At 43.1% G+C, this 21,892-nt stretch overlaps 3 protein-coding genes across 3 annotated transcripts; all 3 read left to right on the top strand.

The window, feature by feature from the left end:
• The first annotated feature begins 2,063 nt into the window (after positions 1-2,063).
• LOC106609353 (rab GDP dissociation inhibitor beta) lies at positions 2,064-14,785 on the top strand. The gene is made up of 11 exons (XM_014208108.2): positions 2,064-2,255; positions 9,136-9,243; positions 9,582-9,681; positions 10,880-11,014; positions 11,298-11,496; positions 11,825-11,956; positions 12,285-12,384; positions 12,490-12,661; positions 13,079-13,223; positions 13,313-13,367; positions 13,501-14,785. Exons 1-11 carry the CDS (start codon positions 2,211-2,213, stop codon positions 13,654-13,656), a joined length of 1,347 nt encoding a protein of 448 aa, XP_014063583.1. The 5' UTR covers positions 2,064-2,210; the 3' UTR covers positions 13,657-14,785.
• A 299-nt stretch (positions 14,786-15,084) lies between these two features.
• asb13a.1 (ankyrin repeat and SOCS box containing 13a, tandem duplicate 1) lies at positions 15,085-17,437 on the top strand. Its single transcript, XM_014208109.2, has 6 exons — positions 15,085-15,391; positions 15,600-15,787; positions 15,903-16,059; positions 16,385-16,519; positions 16,744-16,935; positions 17,029-17,437. The coding sequence occupies exons 1-6, from the start codon at positions 15,331-15,333 to the stop codon at positions 17,160-17,162; spliced, it is 867 nt and encodes a 288-aa protein (XP_014063584.1). The 5' UTR covers positions 15,085-15,330; the 3' UTR covers positions 17,163-17,437.
• LOC106609355 (ankyrin repeat and SOCS box protein 13) lies at positions 17,400-21,617 on the top strand. The gene is made up of 6 exons (XM_014208110.2): positions 17,400-17,676; positions 17,949-18,136; positions 18,397-18,553; positions 18,632-18,766; positions 18,930-19,121; positions 20,505-21,617. Exons 1-6 carry the CDS (start codon positions 17,634-17,636, stop codon positions 20,630-20,632), a joined length of 843 nt encoding a protein of 280 aa, XP_014063585.1. The 5' UTR covers positions 17,400-17,633; the 3' UTR covers positions 20,633-21,617.
• Positions 21,618-21,892: the final 275 nt, after the last annotated feature.

Below are 21,892 nucleotides of genomic sequence, written 5' to 3'. Positions count from 1 at the left end.
CGGGATGTTTCCCAATGCTGGAAGAGTGAAAAAGTTAGGGAACCCCAGCTGTAGAGGCTAAATGCTTTATAATCATACATTATGATAATTGCACTTTGCTTGTAGCAATATACTTTAATCAAAACAACTGCTTGGAGGCCAAATCTGAATTTGTGCAACAAGAAAAACAGGAAATGTAAGTTGACATAATACAGGGAACAGGATGCGTTCTAATTACATAACTTCTGTCTAGCGTATGCGTGTAGTTCTGGCACTAGACCCAATTCTCAAACCACAAACCAATCAAAACACTCTGTAGTCACAGGTACAGTTGATCTTGAATGCAGGTCATTGAATCGTGTCCTCAGACACCCTGTGTTAGGGGTAATCACGGGTCTAGTGTCTGTTGGAAAGTAGACTGAACCAGGTTTTCCTCTAGGATTTTTCCTGTGCTTAGCTCTATTCCGTTTCTTTTAACATGATGCAACCACCACCATGCTTGAAAATATGAAGAGTGGTTGTAAGTGATATGTTGTTTTGGATTTGCCCCAAACATAACACTTTGTTATTCAGGACAAAAAGTGAATTGCTTTTGTTGTGGAAATTCTTTACAGGAACACTCAAAGTCAATCTTAAATTAATCATTCTTTATTATCAGAATGCTGGAGAGGTTCCTACCAACTCAATGCACCAAGTACACATGTCAATCAGGAGCTCTACCCGGGGCAGTCCGGTTAGTTCTCTTATATACAAGTTATATTTGCATGATTTAGCTTATTCATCATTCATAATTCATTCATCATTAACGTTTGCTTCATTCATATGACCGACCAATACTGGGTCATGCATGTGACAGACCAGTACAAGGCTTCTTTTGACAAAGCTGAGACCTTGAAACTGAGATATCGCTTTCTCAAAACAAGGTTCTGGGCGTACTGCCAAATTGCAGATACTAATGGTGAGGATTCGTTCAATCAGTCACTTGCATGAACACAGAAATTGGTTATTAGAAAACCACAAACATAAAATGTTCCATCACAAACGTTTACTTTAGTGCCTCCTGCCTACACCTCCAACACCACTTCTAGAGCATCTGGTCTCCCATCCAGGAACTGACCAGGACTAAGCCTGGTTGACTTCAGAGGCAAGCCAGCAGTGAGATGCAGGGTGGTATGCTGCTGGCTCTTTGTAGTGGCTGAGTGCATTGATACACCATCCACAGTTTAATTAATAACTTCACCATGCTCAAAGGGAAATTCAATGTCTATTTTATTTTATTTTTCTCCTACCAATAGGTGTCCTTGTTTGCGAGCCATTGGAACACATCCCTGGTCTTTGTGGTTGAATCTGTGTTTGAAATTCACTGCTTGACTGAGGAACAGAGATGAAGTAGTCATTCAAAAATCTTGTTAAACAATATTATTGCACACAGAGTGAGTCCTTGCAACTTATTATGTGACTTGTTAAGCACATTTTTACTCCTGAAATTATTTAGACTTGCCATAACAAAGGGGTTGAATACTTATTGACTCAAGACAATTAATTTTCATTTTTTATTAATCTACATTTTATCCACTTTAAATTCAGGCTGTAACACAACAAAATGTGGAAAAAGTTAAGGGTTGGGAATATTTTCTGAAGGCACTGCATATGTTGTTATACATAATACCATGCGGCAGCTTGGAATATGAAGGATTAAAGAAAGGATTAGGGGAGTGTATATGTTATGATTGTGTGGGTTTGTCACCTGACCTACTGACTCACCAAAGCAAACTAAGGATGCAATGTGGACTGGATCCAGTCCATCCAGGAAAGTAATCTATGCATAGCACACACACATACACACGGGAGAGAACATACATACTCCGTATAATGTGGCTAAAGACAATGTCACAAAGAGGACACCTCCGACAAAATAAATGCTCAGCATAGGCAGGTGGTGGAGTACGGTAGCTACAGTAGACTTTTACAAATTACAAGATGAATAAGATCACGATTCTTATGAAAAATATATTAAGGGAAATGCCCATTGATAAATACATAATCGATTCATTATCGATACCCAGAAATTGGAGAAATGTTACCGTTACTGACAGAAGACTATAGGCTCCTCCCCTACAGTGAAGCGGAATTGCTTGACGTTGAACCGCAGCCCCTTTCATTTCCAGCTTTGCAGATCTCCACTTACTTCGGGCCAATATTCAGGAAAAGAGGAGAAAATACTTGGGAAAATGAATGAAGAATACGACGTTATCGTGCTGGGTACTGGACTGACGGTGAGAATAATTGTACCATGCCATTTCGTTCCTTGAATAATCTAAGCGATGCTCAGAGGGAATATGTTCCTTCAATTGCCACTTTGTGCGAGCTTTGCTAACCCGCTAGCTAGCGTAGTTCAACTATCGGCTGGGCCTAATAAGCTAGCTAACTACTGTCAGTGGTCACGTCTGTCAATGTTTGCATTCACAAGTATTTTTCACAATGAATTTAACGTTCGGTAGCTAGCTAGGTAACAATTTATACGTTTAACGTCATTTCAAGGTGGTGCCTCAGTCATCTTCATGCATGCTGTTTATCAATCAATCAAATAGAAAAATCTAACTGGCATTGGTAGCTAATTTGATAGCTGGATAGCTACTGTAGTTAATGACAGCTTTGTTTAGGCTAACGTGTCCCAGTTTGTTAGTGTATTGTCCTTTTTAGTTTGAAAAAGTGTGCCTATACGCTCATGTTGAGTGTGATACAAAGCTAGTGTAATTTTCGAGTTGGATACCAATTTATGTAACGTTACCGTCACCATGCGATGAAGCTTTATTCATGACTGCTTGGATTCTCTCTAACAGGCGCTGGTTTTCGTTTGTTTTGGGGAGGAGATTCTCCCCGCGAGTATCATTTTAGCTAGCTAACTCGTAACTAGTTAGCTAATCTAACTGGTGTACCTATGATGGGTTAGTACACTGAACAGAAATATAAACGCAACATTTTCAAAGATTTTACTGAGTTAGTTCATATAGGAAATCAGTCAATTGAAATAAATAAATTAGGCCCTAATCTATTGATTTCACATGACCGGGAGTACAGATATGCATCTGTTAGTCTGGTTTGACCACCATTTGCCTCATGCACAGTGACACATCTCCTTCACATAGAGTTGATCAGGCTGTTAATTGTGGCCTGTGGAAAGTTTTCCCACTCTTCAATGGCTGCGCAAAGTTTAGATCTTGGCGGCAACTGGAACACGTCCTACACGTCGACCCAGAGCATCCCAAACATGCTCAATGGGTGAGATGTCTGGTGAGTATGCAGGCCATGGAAGAACTGGGACATTTTCATCTTCCAGGAATTGTGTACAGATCCTTGCAAAATGCGGCTGTGCATTGTGCTGAAACATGAGGTGATGGCGGTGGATGAAGGACACATGGATGAAGGACACACTCAGGATCTCGTCACAGTGTCGTTGTGCACTCAAATTACCATCGATAAAATTAAATTGTGTTCATTGGCCGACGCTTATGCCTGCCTACCATAACCCCACCGCCATCATGGGGCACTCTGTTCACAACGTTGACATCAGCAAACCGTGCGCCCACATGACTCCATACACGCTGTCTGACATCTGCCCGGTACAGTTGACACCAGGATTCATCCGTGAAGAGCACACTTCTCTAGCGTGCCAGTAGCCATCGAAGGTGAGCATTTGCCCGCTGGCGTGGTGGCCTGTTGGAAGTACTGCCAAACTCTCTAAAACGGCATTGGAGGTGGCTTAGGGTAGAAAAATGATCTTGCAACAGTTCTGGTGGACATTCCTGCAGTCAGCATGCCAATAGTACACTCCCTCAAAACTTGAGACATCTGTGGCATTGTGTTATGTGACAACTGCACATTTTAGTGGCTTTTTATTGTCCCCAGCATAAGGTGCACCTGTGTAATGATCTTTTTAATCAGCTTCTTGATATGCCACACCTGTCAGGTGAATGGATTATCTTGGCAAAGGAGAAATGCTCACTGAAAGGGATGTGCACAAAATATAATAAGCTTTTTATGCTATGCGTATGGGACATTTCTGGATTATTTTATTTCAGCTCATGAAACAAGGGACTAACACTATCATGTTGCGTTTATATTTTTGTTCAGTATAAATAGCTAATTCAGTGTGTGTAAAATGAATGGGCAGTGAACAACAGCCACACCTGCAATTTATGAACCATAATCCACCAAACCTGAATGTAGCTAGCTAATGTTACTTAGCTCAGGGTTTCCCAAACTGTGGCATGCCCTAGCACTACACAGCTGACTCAAGTAATCATAGCAAAAACCAAATGTGCACCCAGGGGGAGCCCAAGGACCGAGTCTGGGAAACCCTGATTTCCCCAGCTAGTTTCTCAAGTTGATTCAGCAGTACTTGCTAATTACTTTGTGTCCGTTAGCCAGCTAACTAGCCAACATTGAGAGAACCAAAATGACCGATATGTTGTTGCCACTGCTTTACTCAGCTGTAAAACACTCGGTTGATGCATGACAGGAAAGACTTGTGATAGAATTTTCTGTACTCTGAGGCCTCACTCAGATTATCTATTGACAGTTTCCTGTCTGTCTCGCATGTCTGACTCACGTGGGGGAGTGTTTTGTTAAAAATAACAGTTCAGCAATAGAACGCACACACAAGAAGACAAAATCATACTGTTTCATGGGAAACAATCCATTGCCAAGGTTTGAAAGCAATATTTTCACTGATATAGGTCCAGCTAGTTCCTTTGCTGTCACACTGACTGTCATATTCCATGTTTACATAACTAATTACATAACATATTCCATCCAGGAATCTTGTGAAATCGTTCAGAATCCTGTGCAGCCACGTTTTGTGTAGTCCACACCAACAGGATGTGGCAGTTAGGAATGCATTTGGTGTGTCAGTGGTAAGGGTAGGCAGCCTGGCTAAGAGTTGGCTTTAAGGTTGGTGACTCCTGTGTTGTTTTAGACTGCAGATGCTTGTGGTTTGGTCACAAAGGAACTGAGAGTACAGGGCAAGTTTAAGTTCTGCAAAAGCCAGACAGACCGTAGTCCGAGAGCTCTGAGGCATCATGTAGACCTAACTGGCGCCATGTACTATGATAGTGGTATGATACGAGCGATAGGCATAGGTCCAGCTGATGCAGGTCAAACCTAGCAAGTGTTAGGTTCTAATTATTAGAGTAAGAACTCGACGGACACTATGTAGGCTTAAACCAAGTTTATTCTTCCCAAAGGATCGAACAGCTGAACAGACGAAAACATATTCACACAAGCACTGATATTTAACCCTTAGTCTCCTCCTACACATCTGAACAGCCAATGCATCTGTTGCTAGACAGAACCTTAGTGATATCTGTTCTTCCTCACTTCATCTGATCTGACCTCTGGCCCAAAGTGCTCACTCCTCCCCAACTCACGGCTTTCATGGTGACTGGTACCAGACTGTGTCTCTTCTCCTCCCAGAGGATCCCTGATGGCTAACAATAACATATTCTGACATAATGTAAACATTATACATTACCCTCTTTCCCTCAGTGACATGAATAAGTATGTTTCATATTCTCATAACCCAACACAAGTATCCAGTTCTGTTTGGCATTTATTTAAGCATCTCAAATACCCGCCACACACACTCCACACTGATTGTGGTCTATGTGGTTCCTCTTTGTGGTTGAGAAAGACATGGTGGGGAAAGGAGAACTGGCTGTTCCGGGATATGCTTTTATTGTATGTATTCTTCTTCCTCTGCAGCTGGGGCCTAGCAAACATCTACCTCTAGTCTCCCCAGCGTTTGGGCTGGGGTTGTGTGGGAGGGGGGGGGTCCTTCTGTCCCCTTACTAAAAGGATGAGGCTCAGGAGGGCATGGTCATCAACATTGTAGTCCCTCTTTTACACCACCACTTGATACTTTTGGTTGTCATGTGATGTGATGTCATTCATGTGATGTAATTTGAGAGTCTTGGCCCAGCGAATCTTTTTTCCTGATAACAGGATAGAGGGCTGCAGTAGTAGATGAAACACGGAGGCATTAGATTTAGGTAACAACTTTGAGCGTCATTCAATTAGAGCTAGAGAAGAGGATGAGGTGATGGTTCTAGTGCTGTGTGTGGATCCTCAGAGTGCTCAATGACATTACAGATGCACTCTTCTTGCAGTCCAGATATTGGATCCCAACCTTTTGGAGTCACACATGAAGGAGTTGTGGGGAAATGTCAGCCAGGGTGGCACTGGCACACAGTCACTCTTGTTCCCAGCGTGACACACACTGTGGCCTTTTGAACTTCAGAGAGCCGCCCAACACTTCACCGTCTTCAGAGTGGGCCTCAGTCAGTCACTCATCATAAAAATCCACCTGCTTTTTATAGGGCCGCTGTGTTAAAGATTTAACTGTGAAATTTCCCCTCTCACTTCAATGTGTTTTTATTGCTTGTGTTTGACTCTTCCTTCCTGAATTGAGGATTTGGTCTCTTCGATTTCTCTTTCAGCCGGAGGTTGTGATGACTAGGCTACCCCCAGCAGAATGTCAGAGCCTACAGACAGCAGGGTTGCCTGAGTCACATGCCACTCAAAATTGTGTCTGGGAGGCATCCATTTACTGCCATATATTATTCAGGAAGTTACAGCACCAAAAAAAAAACAAAAACATTTGTTGTGTCACACACCGGATAGTGAAATGTGTCGTTTAACAGTGTCAAACATAGTAGAACGGCGCCCCTGGAGCAAATTGGGCTTAAGTGCCTTGACACATCGACAGGTTTTTCACCTTGACGGCTCGGGTATTCGAACCAGCAACCTTTTTCCTTACTGGCCCAACACTCTAACCACTTGGCTACCTGCCACCCTCCATGTATATTTAATGGGTTTACAAAACTGTGATGAGAAACGAGGACAATTTACACCACGCAACCATATTGATTGTCTTCCTAAATGAATATGGAAATATGAACAGCTTAGACATTTGCCAAGGTATTTTTCTCTCATCAGAAATCCTCAAGGCACGTTTGGACTTTCAGTAACACCTTTTATGGTGCCCTTTTCCCACAAAATAAATACATCTGTAAATACTTGGTAATAATTGGTACTAAAATGGTAATTTGGTCATTATGGATGGAACATCAAAGGCATTACCTGCACCTTTTTATGAAACAGACGATGGTTCCTCATGTGCTTGTGGTAGACTACCAGTCAGTGAGAGGAGCACATGCTTCCACTGCGGATGTTCAGCACAGGGAGTCCTGCATCACTTTGTTCTCACGTTGAGTAACATCAAGCCTTCTCTCTGAGAGTGGACATTGATTTTTTTCCCCCCTGAGAGACCTGACCGGTCAGTGCTTTTTTATTTTTTTTATAGCTCAGTAAAAGTCCATTTGTCTAACGTTACGGCCCATGGTCTGAAAATGTAGTGGCGAGGAAATGGTACTGTCCTTAAACTTGCCCAGCCCCAGACAGAGGGGTTGGCTAGGGCTAGCATGGGGTAGGCTAGTGGGTCAGGGACCCTGTATCTCCATGATGATGGGAACAGCAGGGCGGGGTGCTGTTTTTGTACACCGGAGCACTGTCCTAAATTGCCCTGATCTGAGTGGGGCTGACTCTAGGGAGATGGAAACTAAAACAATAGCAACACCAGTGCAGTGTCACTTCCTGTGACATAATGCATTCTGTAGGACCTGGCAGCAGTGTACACCAGGAGTGTGGAATCATGACACTGTGCTGTGGTGTCCTGTATTTGTCGTATCATTAGTCATTGTCAACACAATGTAGCCTATAAAATATGAATCTCCCTCAAACACAACCGGTCACCTTTTCTCCCCCCATTACATTCAATCTGAGTTATTCCACGGTCTTATCAAGGGTGATTTGTTACAGTAAGATCAAATATTGCGGATTCAATATGTAGGCAGAAGCTACTGGATGAGGTAACCCTCTGTCACCACAGTGTTCTGGATCGGTAGGCATTTCAGTTGAACTTTTTTTGGAATAAAGTCCACGGAATCACATGATACAGAGTGTTTTGCTGCTTCTACAAACCAGCTGCTGTGATCTTAAAGCCTTTGAAAGACTGTGGGAATTCCAGAGTCAGTCACGCACATTTTCCTCTGGCCCGGCCGGCAGTACCGTACCAGGCAGCCCGTGATTCTTGACTCAATTTGGAAAACTATTGCCTTGACAGAGGAACTCGAATTGCAGCCTAGCACTGCAAAGGGAGAAACAGAAAGCTGCTGATCGGCAGCTTGGTTGTCTGATCTAGCCTCAGTTCCGTCTTTTAAATGGAGCGTGAGTTGAATTGGACGCTCAAACCTACTCCCCTCTCTGCATAGCTCCCTGCTTTAGCGGTCATTGCTGAAACCCTTTATTTTGTGGTCACACTGTCACCACAGACTGCCTCTTCTCCAGAATGACAGAGAATGTTAAATAGAGTTCTGTGTTCTAGATTCTGGGATCCTTCTGTTAACCAGGCTGGAGATCTTACTGAATTGGTCCCACCCACACCCCTCTCTCCTCCATCTTCAGTCACAGGCCATCTTCAGTCACAGCCTTAAGTCTACTCTCCCAGAAGATTCATCAGTGGATTTAATGTTTGTCTGTTGTCATATCAATCTTCTTTTTATGAAATTCCTGCTTATTAGGCTAAATAATTGCTTACACTATATAATCCGTGTTAATCAATTTTAAGTACACACACAGCTAGCAGAGGGGAAGCATGGGTAGACCACTGGCATAAGCTATCATTATAGAGATCCTGCAGCTCGACTGGCCCACTGTTGCCGGCCACGCAGTCAGTTATCAGAGCATGAAAAGACAGGACCAAACCAGACAGGGTCCACATTCATTACTTTGAATACATTCTGCGACAAAGCCTCAAATGTTTCCTTGTCTAGTTGAATCTGGGCTGTGTGAAATGTGAGACTTTTAGTGCATTTTCTGCCGTAACGAGACCGTGACTGCGTCTGCCATTATGAAACAATCGTATCTGGAAATACTGATACCAGCAATATTCATACAACAATACAATCTCAAACATGAAAATCAATATCTAGGATTCAATTATCATTCCAAATGTTTGATCTGTGCGATTTTGGCCACTATCCAGGTGTATGATTTGTGATGCTCAAACCCCTCTCCTTCCTGTCTCTCGTCCAATAGGAATGCATCCTGTCAGGGATCATGTCGGTGAAGGGGAAGAAGGTCCTGCACATGGACCGGAACTCCTACTACGGGGCAGAGAGTGCCTCCATCACTCCCCTGGAGGATGTAAGTCAACCTCTGACCTCTACAGCTTGACCTCTGAGGCGCTGACCCCTAAGACCAACCTCAACAGGCCATACAAGATGTAAACAAAGACTGCACCATTCTCTTACACAAGATAACAGGCAGGATGCCTACTCACCCATTTCCCAGCAATGTATGAATCCGAATGATGAGGCATGAGGAAGAGAACAAGGAACTAGTCATACTAATCTTAATATCCTTAAAAATGAGTGACAGCACATGATCAATATAGTCACAGTTGCTGCTTATATATGCACTCTGTTGTATTCATCTTGGCTAAATTGCTGCTTCAACAAAATGGCAAATTGTCTCTCTTTTAGCTGTATAAACGCTTCAGTCTCCCAGGCGCCCCACCAGAGTCCATGGGAAAAGGCCGAGACTGGAATGTGGACCTCATCCCGAAGTTCCTCATGGCCAACGGTAAACACTAATCACCACTTTTTATTATGTATTATATTAACTAGGGCCAGGAGTTTTCCTGACCATGTCACAAGACAAGGAAAAACTCGGGGCCTTAGATATAACAATTCATCCTTGGTCTCAGCAGCAAAGAAGGGATGAATACCAAAAATGTGATTCTGGAATATTCAGTAGTTGTCGTGGCCGTATTTGATAGTGCAACTGATACTGCTGCCTATCAATGATTGGATGTGATTGACAGGATGAGGCAACAGAGAGAACTTTCAATTTGAAGACGAATTAAGCTGTACCGTAATTTCCGGACTATTAAGCGCACCTGAATATAAGCGGCACCCACTGAATTAAAAAAAAAGTATTATTTTGAACAATAAATAAGCCGCACGTGTCTATAAGCCGCAGGTGCCTACCGGTACGTTGAAACAAATTAACTTTACACAGGCTTTAACGAAACACGGCTTGTAACAAAAATAAATAGGCTTTAACGAAACACGGCTTGTAACAAAAATAAATAGGCTTTAACGAAACACGGCTTGTAACAAAAATAAATAGGCTTTAACGAAACACGGCTTGTAACAAAAATAAATAGGCTTTAACGAAACACGGCTTGTAACAAAAAGAAATAGGCTTTAACGAAACACGGCTTGTAACAAAAAATAAAAAATTAGCAGTAAGCTTTAGTTGTCTTTTTGCACTGAGTCAACTCCTCACGCTGCTGTTTCCAACGTCTTATCATCGACTCATTAAGACCACGCTCCCGTGCAGCAGCTCTATTTCCTTTTCCAACAGCCAGATCAATCGCCTTCAACTTGAAAGCTGCATCATATGCATTTCTCCGTGTCTTTGCCATGATGAGGGTGACAAAATGACTACCGTAATCAGAATGATGGGAAGTTTGAGAGCGCTTGATTTAATTTAAACAGTAAACAAAAAAGTTGTTTGACCTTAACCCGTTCGGCAATTTCATTGGTCTAATGAAAGCTTCATGCCGCCAAAACACTGAGCACGTCACAGAAAGCGGGAAAAATCCATATATTAGCCGCGTCATTGTTTAAGCCGTGAGGTTCAAAGCCTAGGAAAAAAGTTGTGGCTTATAGTCCGGAATTTACGGTATATGTAAAAGTGATTTTAATTGGTTTGAACTGTATTCTACTAACCTGCCTGGGTAAGGTAACACTGATTGTCTGTCTCACCTGTGCAGGTCAGTTGGTCCGCATGCTGCTGATCACACAGGTGACGCGCTACCTGGACTTCAAGGTGATTGAAGGCAGCTTCGTCTACAAGAAGGGCAGCATCTACAAAGTGCCCTCCACTGAGACCGAGGCCCTGGCATCCAGTGAGTGGTACAGGGGGACAATGGGAAATAGAGAGGTTGGGTTTTGATGTCCGATAACTCTGCATACAGTAAACCTGAGCTTAACTTTTAATCAAGTCTAATATCCATCCAGCTAACAGCAGTCTAAAACAGTGAATTGATGAATGCCATAGTTCAAAATTTCTTACTGTCATCACAGCTCCTCACAAATGACCTCTTCCTGGTTCTACATTGTCTTGCTTTTCAGCTCTCAATCATGTAGATAATTAGCTACCCCTGAATAGCACAACTCTCTCCCCTACAGGTCTGATGGGGCTCTTTGAGAAACGGCGCTTCAGAAAGTTCCTGGTTTTCGTGGCTAACTTTGACGAAAACGACCCCAAGACCATGGAGGGCGTGGACCCCAACAAGACGACGATGAGGGACGTGTTCAAGAAGTTTGACCTGGGCCAGGACGTCATCGACTTCACAGGACACTCCCTCGCCCTCTACCGGACAGACGAGTGAGTCACCTGCATCATCTTATTGGCTGAGCCAGAGATGGAAGGTGTTCGGCCATTTTGGGGTTAACTAAAAAGCATCAAGAGTTCCAGGTCGTCCTGTTTGCAGTTGCACTACGTTGATTATCAGATTTCAGGATATAGCTATATTCTGAGACTGTGAAAAAGATGACCTGGAATGTCACCGTTATGATACCTTTTAGATGACATGGTAGCCTCACAAGCACAGGGTGTCAAAGGATAGTCATTCTATTTTCCAGTCTTTTAAGAAACTTGGTTATATATTCAAAGAAAGCACTGTATTCATACTTGTCTCTCCCCTCTCTCTCAGGTACCTGGACCTGCCTTGCATGGACTCGCTAAACAGGATCAAGCTGTACAGTGAGTCTCTGGCCAGATATGGCAAGAGTCCGTACCTCTACCCCCTCTACGGCCTGGGGGAGCTGCCCCAAGGGTTCGCCAGGTAAGGCTCACCTCAACTCTGACCTCTATCATTTTCACGCGAGCTGCCTTTTTGTTTTATCTGTGTTTTGGCTTGTTGACTTTCACTATGCAAATAAAGGTTTGACTCATTTGAATCCAAATACAATGTTCAGCAGAATGCCCAATGATTACTTCTTGTTTTGCTGTTGGACTGTTCAAATTTAGATGGGTCTTTTCATAGTGTGCTATTTCTTGAAAGTATACAATAGATTTCTGAACCGTGTGCTTCTAGTTAAAATTGACATTGTCAGAGAATAGAACATTCTTTACAGAATCTGTCCCTCTCGTTCCCTGTCTCCTTCCTGTAGACTAAGTGCTATCTACGGAGGAACCTACATGCTGAACAAGCCCATTGAGGAGATCGTCATGGAGGATGGAAAAGTAGTGGGAGTCAAGTCTGAGGGAGAGGTAAGAGTCTTGTTATTTCTCCCCGGCTTATGTAGAGGCCGTACTCTGACTAGAGGAAGGCGTGTGTAATCTTAGCGCTAATATTTAACCTCTTCCCCCCCTCAGATCGCCCGCTGCAAGCAGCTGATCTGCGATCCCAGCTATCTAATGGACCGCAGCACCAAGGTCGGTCAGGTGATCCGGGTCATCTGCATCATGAGCCACCCCATCAAGAACACCAGCGACGCCAACTCCTGCCAGATCATTATCCCCCAGAACCAGGTCAACAGGAAGCACGGTGAGCCCCGCTGCAGGAAGTAATGTCACCACGCAAGGCCCCTATGGAAACAATGCATGAGATTTATAAATTGAACATGAGACCATCTTCACGCTCAACTACCCAAAAGTATTGAAGTACTCTACTTAAGACTAAGATGATACTAACATTACATAGCAGGCGTAAAAGATATGCCTGAGGGGGGGGTCCCCACATCCGGTTTTAAGGGGAAAAGGAAGCTAGGTTGACGATTCAGTATCCCTGAAAACTGTTTTCACTGACCCCGCTTGAGGGTGAGATGATAGTGAATCAAATTAATATTTGAAGGGTGGCATGGACCTAACCATAATCACTGCCCTAAATCGCATCCAACTCGGACAAGGAGTGAAATATTGAATTTGCTGATCTCTTTTTAATTTAATTTTACATTTTTTGCAGATATCTACGTGTGCATGATCTCCTACACTCATAATGTGGCAGCACAGGGGAAGTATGTGGCCATTGTCAGCACCACGGTGGAGACGGACAACCCTGAGATGGAGGTCAAACCAGCCATGGACCTGCTGGAGCCTGTCGAGCAGAAGTACGAGCCTCATCACTAAACTGTTGATGTTGGCTGTCTCCCACTAGTCTTTACTACGGTCATGTTGACTTTGTCATTTCTCTCTGCAGGTTTGTGAGCATCAGTGACCAGTACGCACCAACTGACATGGGTGCTGAAAGCCAGGTGGGTCCATTACTTCTGTTTTTCGCTGCTCGCCCCAGTCAAATCCAGTGACCTTGTGTTAACAAAAATACAATTATTGCTTGTCTTGTTTGCCTGTGTTTAACCATCTCTTGTTTTCTTATTGTTGGCGTAGATCTTCATGTCCCGTACCTACGACGCTACCACCCACTTCGAGACCACCTGCGACGACATCAAGGACATCTACAAGCGGATGACGGGAACAGAATTTGACTTTGCAGAGATGGAGCGCAAGAAGAACGACATCTTTGGCGACGCGGCTGACCAGTAGAGAAACAAGCGGGTCTGCAACACTCGTGAATATCAGATATTTGCCGCCGACAACTGAAATCTTTAAAAAATAAGGAAAACCATACAAAAATATAGATAAATGGGCTGGCTGATGATCCAAGTGTATGTTTTGCCCATTACGGAAGTTCACACTATATAAAGTTATAATATAGCATCGCTGGAAAAGGGGGCCAGGTGGGAGTTATGCTTTTTATAATCACTTTCAGAGAGTTGTTGCACTGAACATTGGTATACATACGCCCTACTTTCTTTTTCATAATGTAATAATGATCATTTTCTCTCCTGGATGAAGGCGTTTAGTCCACAGGCGCCAAATCAATTGATCAATCAAAAGACAACAGTACCACAGTGTGGGAGGGTCCAATTTATTTTGTCCAAATACTAAAAATAAATAACGCAACCATGTATGAACATAAGTGTTTTTGGGAAATGAATCCTGAAATGTGACCAGATCAGTTGTATTTTTCTTGTCAGGTGTTGTTGTTGTGAGGGAGGTAAGTGAGTGGCTTGGCTTGTTCCAGTTGTAATGAATGAATATTCCTAACAGGCCATAACCAAAAAAGGGTTTGGCCAGCAAAGCTTCATTTGACCACCGATAACCATGTGAGAGAGGAAGCTTTTAATTGTTTCCGTGACCAGCTAATATAAATACTCCATCGATTGTGATTGGGGGCCGTTGTTGTTTTTTTTTGTTTTCATTTATCAGCCCCCTTGTCCTAGTGGCTCATCTCCAGCCTCTAGTAGCCAGCCCTGGGCAAGGCATCTTACTGTACCTAGGCCAAGCCACTGAACGAGCAAGTATAGTCGAGCAAGAAGGCAAACTACCTGGACCTGTTTGCAGCTTGAGTAACCATAATGTCATAGAATTCTGTTCTTTCCTTTACTATTAAAAATGAACAGACCCGAGCAGACTGAAGCAGGTTGGGCATTTGTGGTAAAGTTGACTAATTGCTTTAAAATGACCAAATGTTTACTATGGCAGTATTGATATGACAAGGGCCCTGTTTAAATGTCATCAATGTAAAAAAAAAATAGATATATAATAATACAAAAAGACGGTGCTCAAATGATTTCTGTACTGCAAAGTAAAAATTTACTTGTGAAAAAAACTAAAGTATTTGTTCTTATTCAGTAGTGAGTCGGAGTATTGCTGTTTGATGGGCTTTTGTGGTCATTTCAGTATTGGGAGCTTTGCCTTTGAAACTTTCGCTTTAATACTATTTTATGATATCATCAACGTAAACTGTCTGCTGAAGCATCTATGAACTTTGCACTGAAGAGGACCTTTTGAGTTATTCATTGACGCAGGACTAAAAACACAATAGTTTGATTCGTATGACAAAGACCATCCTTTAATGAAGTGCAAAGATTACTCTGGATTTGGTGAATTCCTGTGTTGGCTGGTTGGTATTAATATGGCAACCTATTTGTACCCGTTTTAATGTGTAGTGGTAAAATGTACTGATAACATGGCATGTCCACAAAATCAAAAAGCTCTTATAACATGGTGGGCAAATTCTCACGCTTAGAACTACAACTCCCAGAAGCCTCTGTTGCATCCCTGTCATAACAAATATCGTCACGTTGACGCTGTTCCAACAAAATAAACCCAGTGCACTCGTGGATTTTGTTTGTGTCACGGTAATATTTCCCAATGGAAAATCCTGCAATAATGGAAATGACAGCGGCACGGCGTTCGAATTTTGGAGATATTGGTGAGTGTTCGATTTGGGCAAACTGGCTATCAACTTTTCAATCTGAACTACACACATTACAATTATGGACGGAAAGGTGGTGAACGTAAATATGTTAGTTTTCATTCACTGCCCATCAATGTTCATTGGATGAATGCATAATTGCGCAACCAATGCGTAAATACGCAGCAGGTCGTGTTTGAGCCAGAGCCTCTCCCTTTCCTACTAGGGTTTTGGGCAGACCGAACCGCGTTGCATGAGGCCGCGTCCTTAGGCAGGGCCCTTCAAGTGAAACAGCTGATTGAGGGTGGAGCATCTGTAAACATGGTGACAGTAGACAACATCACCCCGCTCCATGATGCCTGCATCCAGGGACATCCAAACTGTGCCCGACTGCTACTAGATGCAGGGGCTCAGGTGAGGCAGCTACAGTAGGGCTAAATATATAGAGCTGTAGACAGATAATGTGTAGCAGTAGTGGTCCCTCTCCCTCTATCTCTCCATCCCTTCCTCTTTACCCCCTCTCCCCCAGGTGGACGTGAGGACCATCCATGGCAGCACTCCTCTCTGTAACGCCTGTGCTGCGGGGAGCCTGGAGTGTGCAAAGATGCTGCTGGAACATGGAGCCAAAGTCAACCCCTCCCTTACAGCACTCACTGCCTCTCCCCTGCATGAGGCCTGCATAAAGGGTAAGACTGGGGAATGATGAGGGGTATATGACTGGGGAAATGGTGATAAGGCAGGGTCAGGTGGAATGGAGGAGGGAAAAAACAGGACAAGAGAGGGAAGACTGACCAGGATAGGAGGGAAGAGACTGGTGGAATAGGTGTTAAGCAGGACAAGGAGAGGTAAGAGGACTGGAGGAAGAGGTAAGGCGATAAGGGGCAGCACTAGGGCGAGTGAGGTAGGAGTGCAAAAGAAGGGATGGGTGTGAGGAGGATGCACCGTAAGTGTATAGATATGTGTGAGTACTCCATATCTAATGAAACCGTTTCGTATCTGTCTATACTGTAGGTAATGCAGATATAGCGAGGCTAATGATAGTGCATGGAGCCTTGCTAGAGGCCTTTGACCTCCAGTTCGGTACCCCGCTACATGCTGCCTGTGCCAAGGAACATGTGGACTGTGCCAGGGTGCTGCTCAAAGCAGGTGAGGATGGGGACAAAGAGGAAAACATTGTCTCAGGCGACTGCTGTATTCATATCAATGGCTCTGTGTGACTATACAGTGTTTCTGAATACGTTTTACATACAAGTATTTGCTATGCTGGGCGGACACTGTGGAATTTCATTCACAAATCTGCCACAAAGCCACATTTTCCTGAGGAAATAAATGTAAGTATTGACTGTAAACAGAATTTGTTTTCTGTTCAGGTGCCAAGGTGAATGCAGCAAAGTTCCATGAGACGGCTCTCCACCATGCTGCCAGAGTAGAGATGGTGGACATGATTGAGTTACTGGTGGACTTTGGAGGCAACGTGTATGTCACAGACAATGACAACAAAAAGCCCATAGACTACACCAAGCCTGGCTCTCCCACTGAACAATGTTTACAGTATTATGAAAGTAAGTCGCGAGGCAATAATATTTTCCATTTGTGATTCTCCATCCCTTATGGGACTTTTGTTAGAGTCATTGTGGCTGTCTGATTATCTCTAGGTACTCCTCTGAGTCTGCAGCAACTTAGCAGAGTGGCTCTGTGGACGTTGCTGGGTACCAGAGCTCTGGAGGTCGTAGGTCAACTGGACATATCTCAACGTACCATCAGCTACATTCTCTGTGAGGGGTGCTGATGCTGCCTTATGAACTGACTCATGGATGAATTCCCAAAGGAATATCAGAAAAAGGAGAAAGCTTGAATACTAAGCTGGGACACATCTCATCATCTTCATATGTTTTGTTTACTGTGGGACACACATTGATGTGATTTATTACTGTGTTATAAGCAGTAACAAATTGTAAAATACATTTCAAGAAGGCCTGCTGCAATTGTTACAATATTCTATAGAGATGAAAGCTTGTTTTAGCATGGTTAGGGAAAATAAAGCCAAACAATTTCAGTCCTCTACTTTTGCAGTAATATGAACATTTTGACAAAACATTTCTACTACAATTCCCAGCATGCTCTCAAATCCATCAAAGGTCATGTCAAAACCAGTCACGTGATGTCAGTGCCGCATGTAAACACAGCTCAAATGTGCTTGTTTACTTCTCGTGGGACATAATTGACCGTTTTTCAACATAAAACGGGATTTGACCAAATTATGGAGGTTGAAACTGCCAGACCGTACTTCTTTGGAGACATAGGTGCGTATGAATGTATTTCGGCTTTGTATGCTAGCGTCCATTTGGTTACTGCATGTCATAGCTAGCAAGCATGTGTTCATGATATAACAGCAACGTAAATCAGCTACGTATGTGCCATGTTGTGTTTTAGTCCATATAGATTGTCAAGTAAAGGTTTACGGTGGCAAAATGTGATGTCAATACCAGAGATAATCTAGCATGCACTCAGCTAGCGCCGGTTGATTATGTAGCAATAGGTATTCTCTGGCTGTTGACTGTGTGGCTTGCCCCAGGCTGCTGGTCGGAGAGGACCGAGGTGCATAAGGCGGCCTCCGAGGGACATGCTGCCCAGCTGCAGCAACTCATCCAGAGCGGAGCCTCTGTCAACATAGTGGCTGTGGACTCCATCACCCCCCTCCATGAGGCATGTGAAAGGGGGCAGACCCAGTGTGTCAGGCTGCTACTGGATGCTGGAGCACAGGTGAGACTGTCACTAAGTGGAGAGAGGGATAAGAGAAATATCGGCAACAAATGAGGTAGGTTAGCCATAGAAGAATACAATTATTAAAGGATATATCTAGTCATAGATATAGGGGAAGGGTGGGACCCAGATTCAACACAGGTTAAAGATCAAGAGAAGAGAAAGTAATGTGTTCTTTATAGTTAATTAGGATATATATATATATATATATATATATATATATATATATATATATATATAATGGCTGTGTTGTCCTGTAGGTGGATGCCCGGAACACGGACGGTAGCACCCCTCTGTGTGAGGCCTGCTCGGTTGGGAGCTTTGACTGTGTGAGGATGCTGCTGGAGCATGGGGCCAAGGTGAACCCCACCCTCTCTTCCCGGACCACCTCACCCCTACACGAAGCTTGCATGGGGGGTAAGTGTGTGGCAGGTGTAGGATGAGCGTGCATCAAGATTGTTTGAGAACTTGTGACGGTCTGTTCTTGTGTCTCAGGTAATGCTGACGTCGTGAAGATCATGATCGCTAAAGGTGCCAGCCTGGAGGCATATGACCTGTACTATGGGACCCCACTGCATGTGGCGTGTGCCAACGAACACACAGCCTGCGTCAAGGCGCTACTCAATGCAGGTGAGCATTAGAGAATAACACTAACTAACAACTAATTAACTGATTGTGAAGAAGAAGAACACAATGAATATAGACCTGAATAGGGAATAAAACCCTGGGTTTGAGTTATCAACTCTGGAGTGCACCTTTTGTAAAAACCTCTGTGTGTCATTTGCTTCCTCAGGTGCCAAAGTGAATTATGCTCGGCTGCACAAGACGGCCCTGCACCATGCTGCTAAAGTGAAGAGTGTTGACATGATCGACATGCTGGTGGAGTTTGGGGCGAACATCTACGCCAAAGACAAAAACGATAAGAAGCCCATTGACTACATCGAACCCGGTTCTCCCGCTGCACTCTGCTTAGAGTTTTATGAAAGTAAGTCACAGTGTGAGAGAGGTTTTTATACCACAGTTACCAGTTGTAAGCAATAGACATGTGCTGTACCCGTTATGTCTTTGTGGATATCTAAGCAATCTCAGTGTCACCAGTAGGTGGTGCCCATTGCTAATTTTTCAGGATCAGAAAGTTACAGGTAGTGGAAAAGTCAAAGAAATTAATTAAAATAAGAACTTGATGATGTTGAACCCATCAAAAACAGCTGTTTGAACACTTCTTAATTGGTACACAATACTCAGGTCAAGGTAGATTTAATTTCTTCCTGTTTTTTTTATGGGCCTAATTATAGAATGACATAAAGTAGAATCCATATTAATTTAATAGGATCTCTGTGATTCTAGTAATAAAGATGTGTCAACTTAATGTGGCATAAACACAACCAGTCATGATGTTTTCATCTGATGTCAAACCATAAAATGCTCATGTAGGCTACACGTGCATGTTTGTCCACTCACAAATTAATTCCAACAGCCAAACAGTGCTCTGTGCCCCAACCATTTGATGAATAGAAAGAAACATCTGTTAAAACACCAGAAAGTATAATGACATTCTGCGATTGTCATTCTGCCTACACTTGTAGCCTGAATTGATGTCCGCGCGCGCCAGTCATCCTTGCCTTGGAAAAATATCAGTGTTCTCCTCGAACCACACCGCATTTTGGAGCCTCTATAATATGCCACCCAATTTCAAGTCCATTTTTCATGCGGCTGACATGTGGTTATGATAAATATCTATTTACAGAAGCATATTTATTTATTTAGGATGCAATACCGGACCATACCAGCTTACTTTAACCACTGACAATACTCAGTCTTATGTCAGAAAGATATTTCTCCAGTACTTTGAACATAGGCTAAGTCCATCTGTCCTGTCCCTCAAGTTAATGTCTATCCTACTTATGTTCCCTGAAGCTGATCAATTAGTACCGGTCTATAACATTCAGTTTAGTTACGGGTCGATAACTGACGATGAGACCCAGACAGATTCCTCTGCCACAGAGCCACTCGTGGAATGTGAGACCAGGTCTGTGCGAGAAGCCACACAGCAACAGTATCCTAGGCATCAGACACAGACCTCTTATAAGGAAAAATAAAAACTTTATTTCATGAAGTGCAAGGACATTGTGACATACATTTTTAAACATTTGCTCAACTCATGTTTTATTGAGTCCTATTGTTGGGTTATGCAAGCAAACATCAACATAATATCCCTGCTCAAAAGCTCCAGTCTTTAAATATACTAAATAGGACACATAGGACACATATCTCTGACTGTGTATTGACACTTGAATACTCTCCCAGTGTTCTATATGTTGTGTATAGACTACATCTCCCATAAACCTTTGTGGTTGTCTGCCTGTAGGTACTCCATTGAGTCTGCAGCAGCTGAGCAGAGTGACCCTGAGGACGATGCTGGGGAGCAGAGCTCTGGAGGTCGTAGTTCAACTGGACATACCAAAGCAAATCATTCGCTTCCTATGTTACCACTGACCCTGATACCATTATCTTACTAAGGTGAAGGAAGGAAGCTCAGAGACTGAAACCTTTAAAAAAGAAACATCACAATTATCAAAATGCTACAGTCTGAACCTTAGATGCCACTAGATTAGATGCATAAAAATAATATGCATACAGCAAAGCACAGGTTTCCAAACCAACAGTATTTTTAAGCAGAGCACTTTTGTCTTTGATGTCTTCAGAATGTGTGCCATATCATCACATTAGATACATATTTAAAGAACAGAAGCATAAGGAGGTTTTAATGGGGACTTTTTACATACAGTTTATTCTTAGAACTCCGATATCTTGTAAACCTACATAAAAGACAAACGGAGGCCCTCAGGGAAAACAAGGAAGAGGGGGAGAGGAGAAAATAAATGGAGGACAGGAAGTGATTTTGGCAGCTGATCCTGTCCACTCTGCAACACCGTCTGTGGACACTACACCAGCATCTTAGTCACCATGACAATGCGGCAACAACACAACCGTTAGCAACACATCCCAGATCTCCGGTACATCCTCAGGAATGAGAAACGGTGTTGCAGCAGGAGGATGAGCGGCGTTCCCATTGACACTCTCCAGATGTCAATGTGTATCCCAGATTCCTCCCTGACATCGGAACGGAAACCACACCTGACAACTAGATGTGTTTGAGGCGGACGTGGAATCCAGGCAACAGAGAAACACCATGGAAAACGATCATGCTTTTTTACTGTTAGCATCTCTGATCTGTTGCATCCGCTATAGCTGAGACGTCCCAGGCCTGAATATGTTGTCTGTTTTTGGGGTGTGTGATGTGGATTCCTCAGTTACACGATGTCTCTCTGGTCACTGTATTGGTACTGTTATAATTTGACATAACCCGTCTTAATAATGGGAACAGAGGAATATGTCTGTTATTATCAACATGATGTCTATGTAAGGAAATGTGCGTTAATCACAAAGTGTGTTTATAAAAGATTATGACCTATTTTAATCTCTCCCCACTGGCCTCACTACCTCATTTCAGTGTGGATAATTGGGTAATATTTGGTTGAGATGTTAATCAATGAGATTACAACCTATATTAACCCACTCAAATTTAATTCCAATAGAAAAACAGTTGATTTTTGGTTTAGTTGTCACCCAAATGTTTATCACTGTGCTTTCAACCATTTTAAAGCACAGCAAAGCTCAAATCAGAATACAAGGTCCGATATTGATAAATCACTGTGCTTAATCTAATAGCAGAACCAAATAACCTGGATTTCA

This window comes from Salmo salar, chromosome ssa07, assembly GCF_905237065.1.
Source record: "Salmo salar chromosome ssa07, Ssal_v3.1, whole genome shotgun sequence".
NCBI lineage: Eukaryota > Metazoa > Chordata > Actinopteri > Salmoniformes > Salmonidae > Salmo > Salmo salar.
The sequence above is the reverse complement of the archived record's forward strand: the minus strand, read 5'-3'. Positions and strand labels throughout refer to the sequence as shown.

Excerpts from the sequence above, each read along its gene's own strand:
- LOC106609353 (XM_014208108.2), top strand. The coding sequence starts at position 2,211 with ATGAATGAAGAATACGACGTTATCGTGCTGGGTACTGGACTGACG. Across the intron at positions 9,682-10,879 it reads GAAGTTCCTCATGGCCAACG|GTCAGTTGGTCCGCATGCTG; the intron begins GTAAACACTAAT and ends TCACCTGTGCAG. Across the intron at positions 12,385-12,489 it reads GAGTCAAGTCTGAGGGAGAG|ATCGCCCGCTGCAAGCAGCT; the intron begins GTAAGAGTCTTG and ends TCCCCCCCTCAG.
- asb13a.1 (XM_014208109.2), top strand. The coding sequence starts at position 15,331 with ATGGAAAATCCTGCAATAATGGAAATGACAGCGGCACGGCGTTCGAAT. Across the intron at positions 15,788-15,902 it reads TACTAGATGCAGGGGCTCAG|GTGGACGTGAGGACCATCCA; the intron begins GTGAGGCAGCTA and ends CCTCTCCCCCAG. Across the intron at positions 16,060-16,384 it reads GCATGAGGCCTGCATAAAGG|GTAATGCAGATATAGCGAGG; the intron begins GTAAGACTGGGG and ends TCTATACTGTAG.
- LOC106609355 (XM_014208110.2), top strand. The coding sequence starts at position 17,634 with ATGGAGGTTGAAACTGCCAGACCGTACTTCTTTGGAGACATAG. Across the intron at positions 18,554-18,631 it reads ACACGAAGCTTGCATGGGGG|GTAATGCTGACGTCGTGAAG; the intron begins GTAAGTGTGTGG and ends CTTGTGTCTCAG. Across the intron at positions 18,767-18,929 it reads CAAGGCGCTACTCAATGCAG|GTGCCAAAGTGAATTATGCT; the intron begins GTGAGCATTAGA and ends TTGCTTCCTCAG.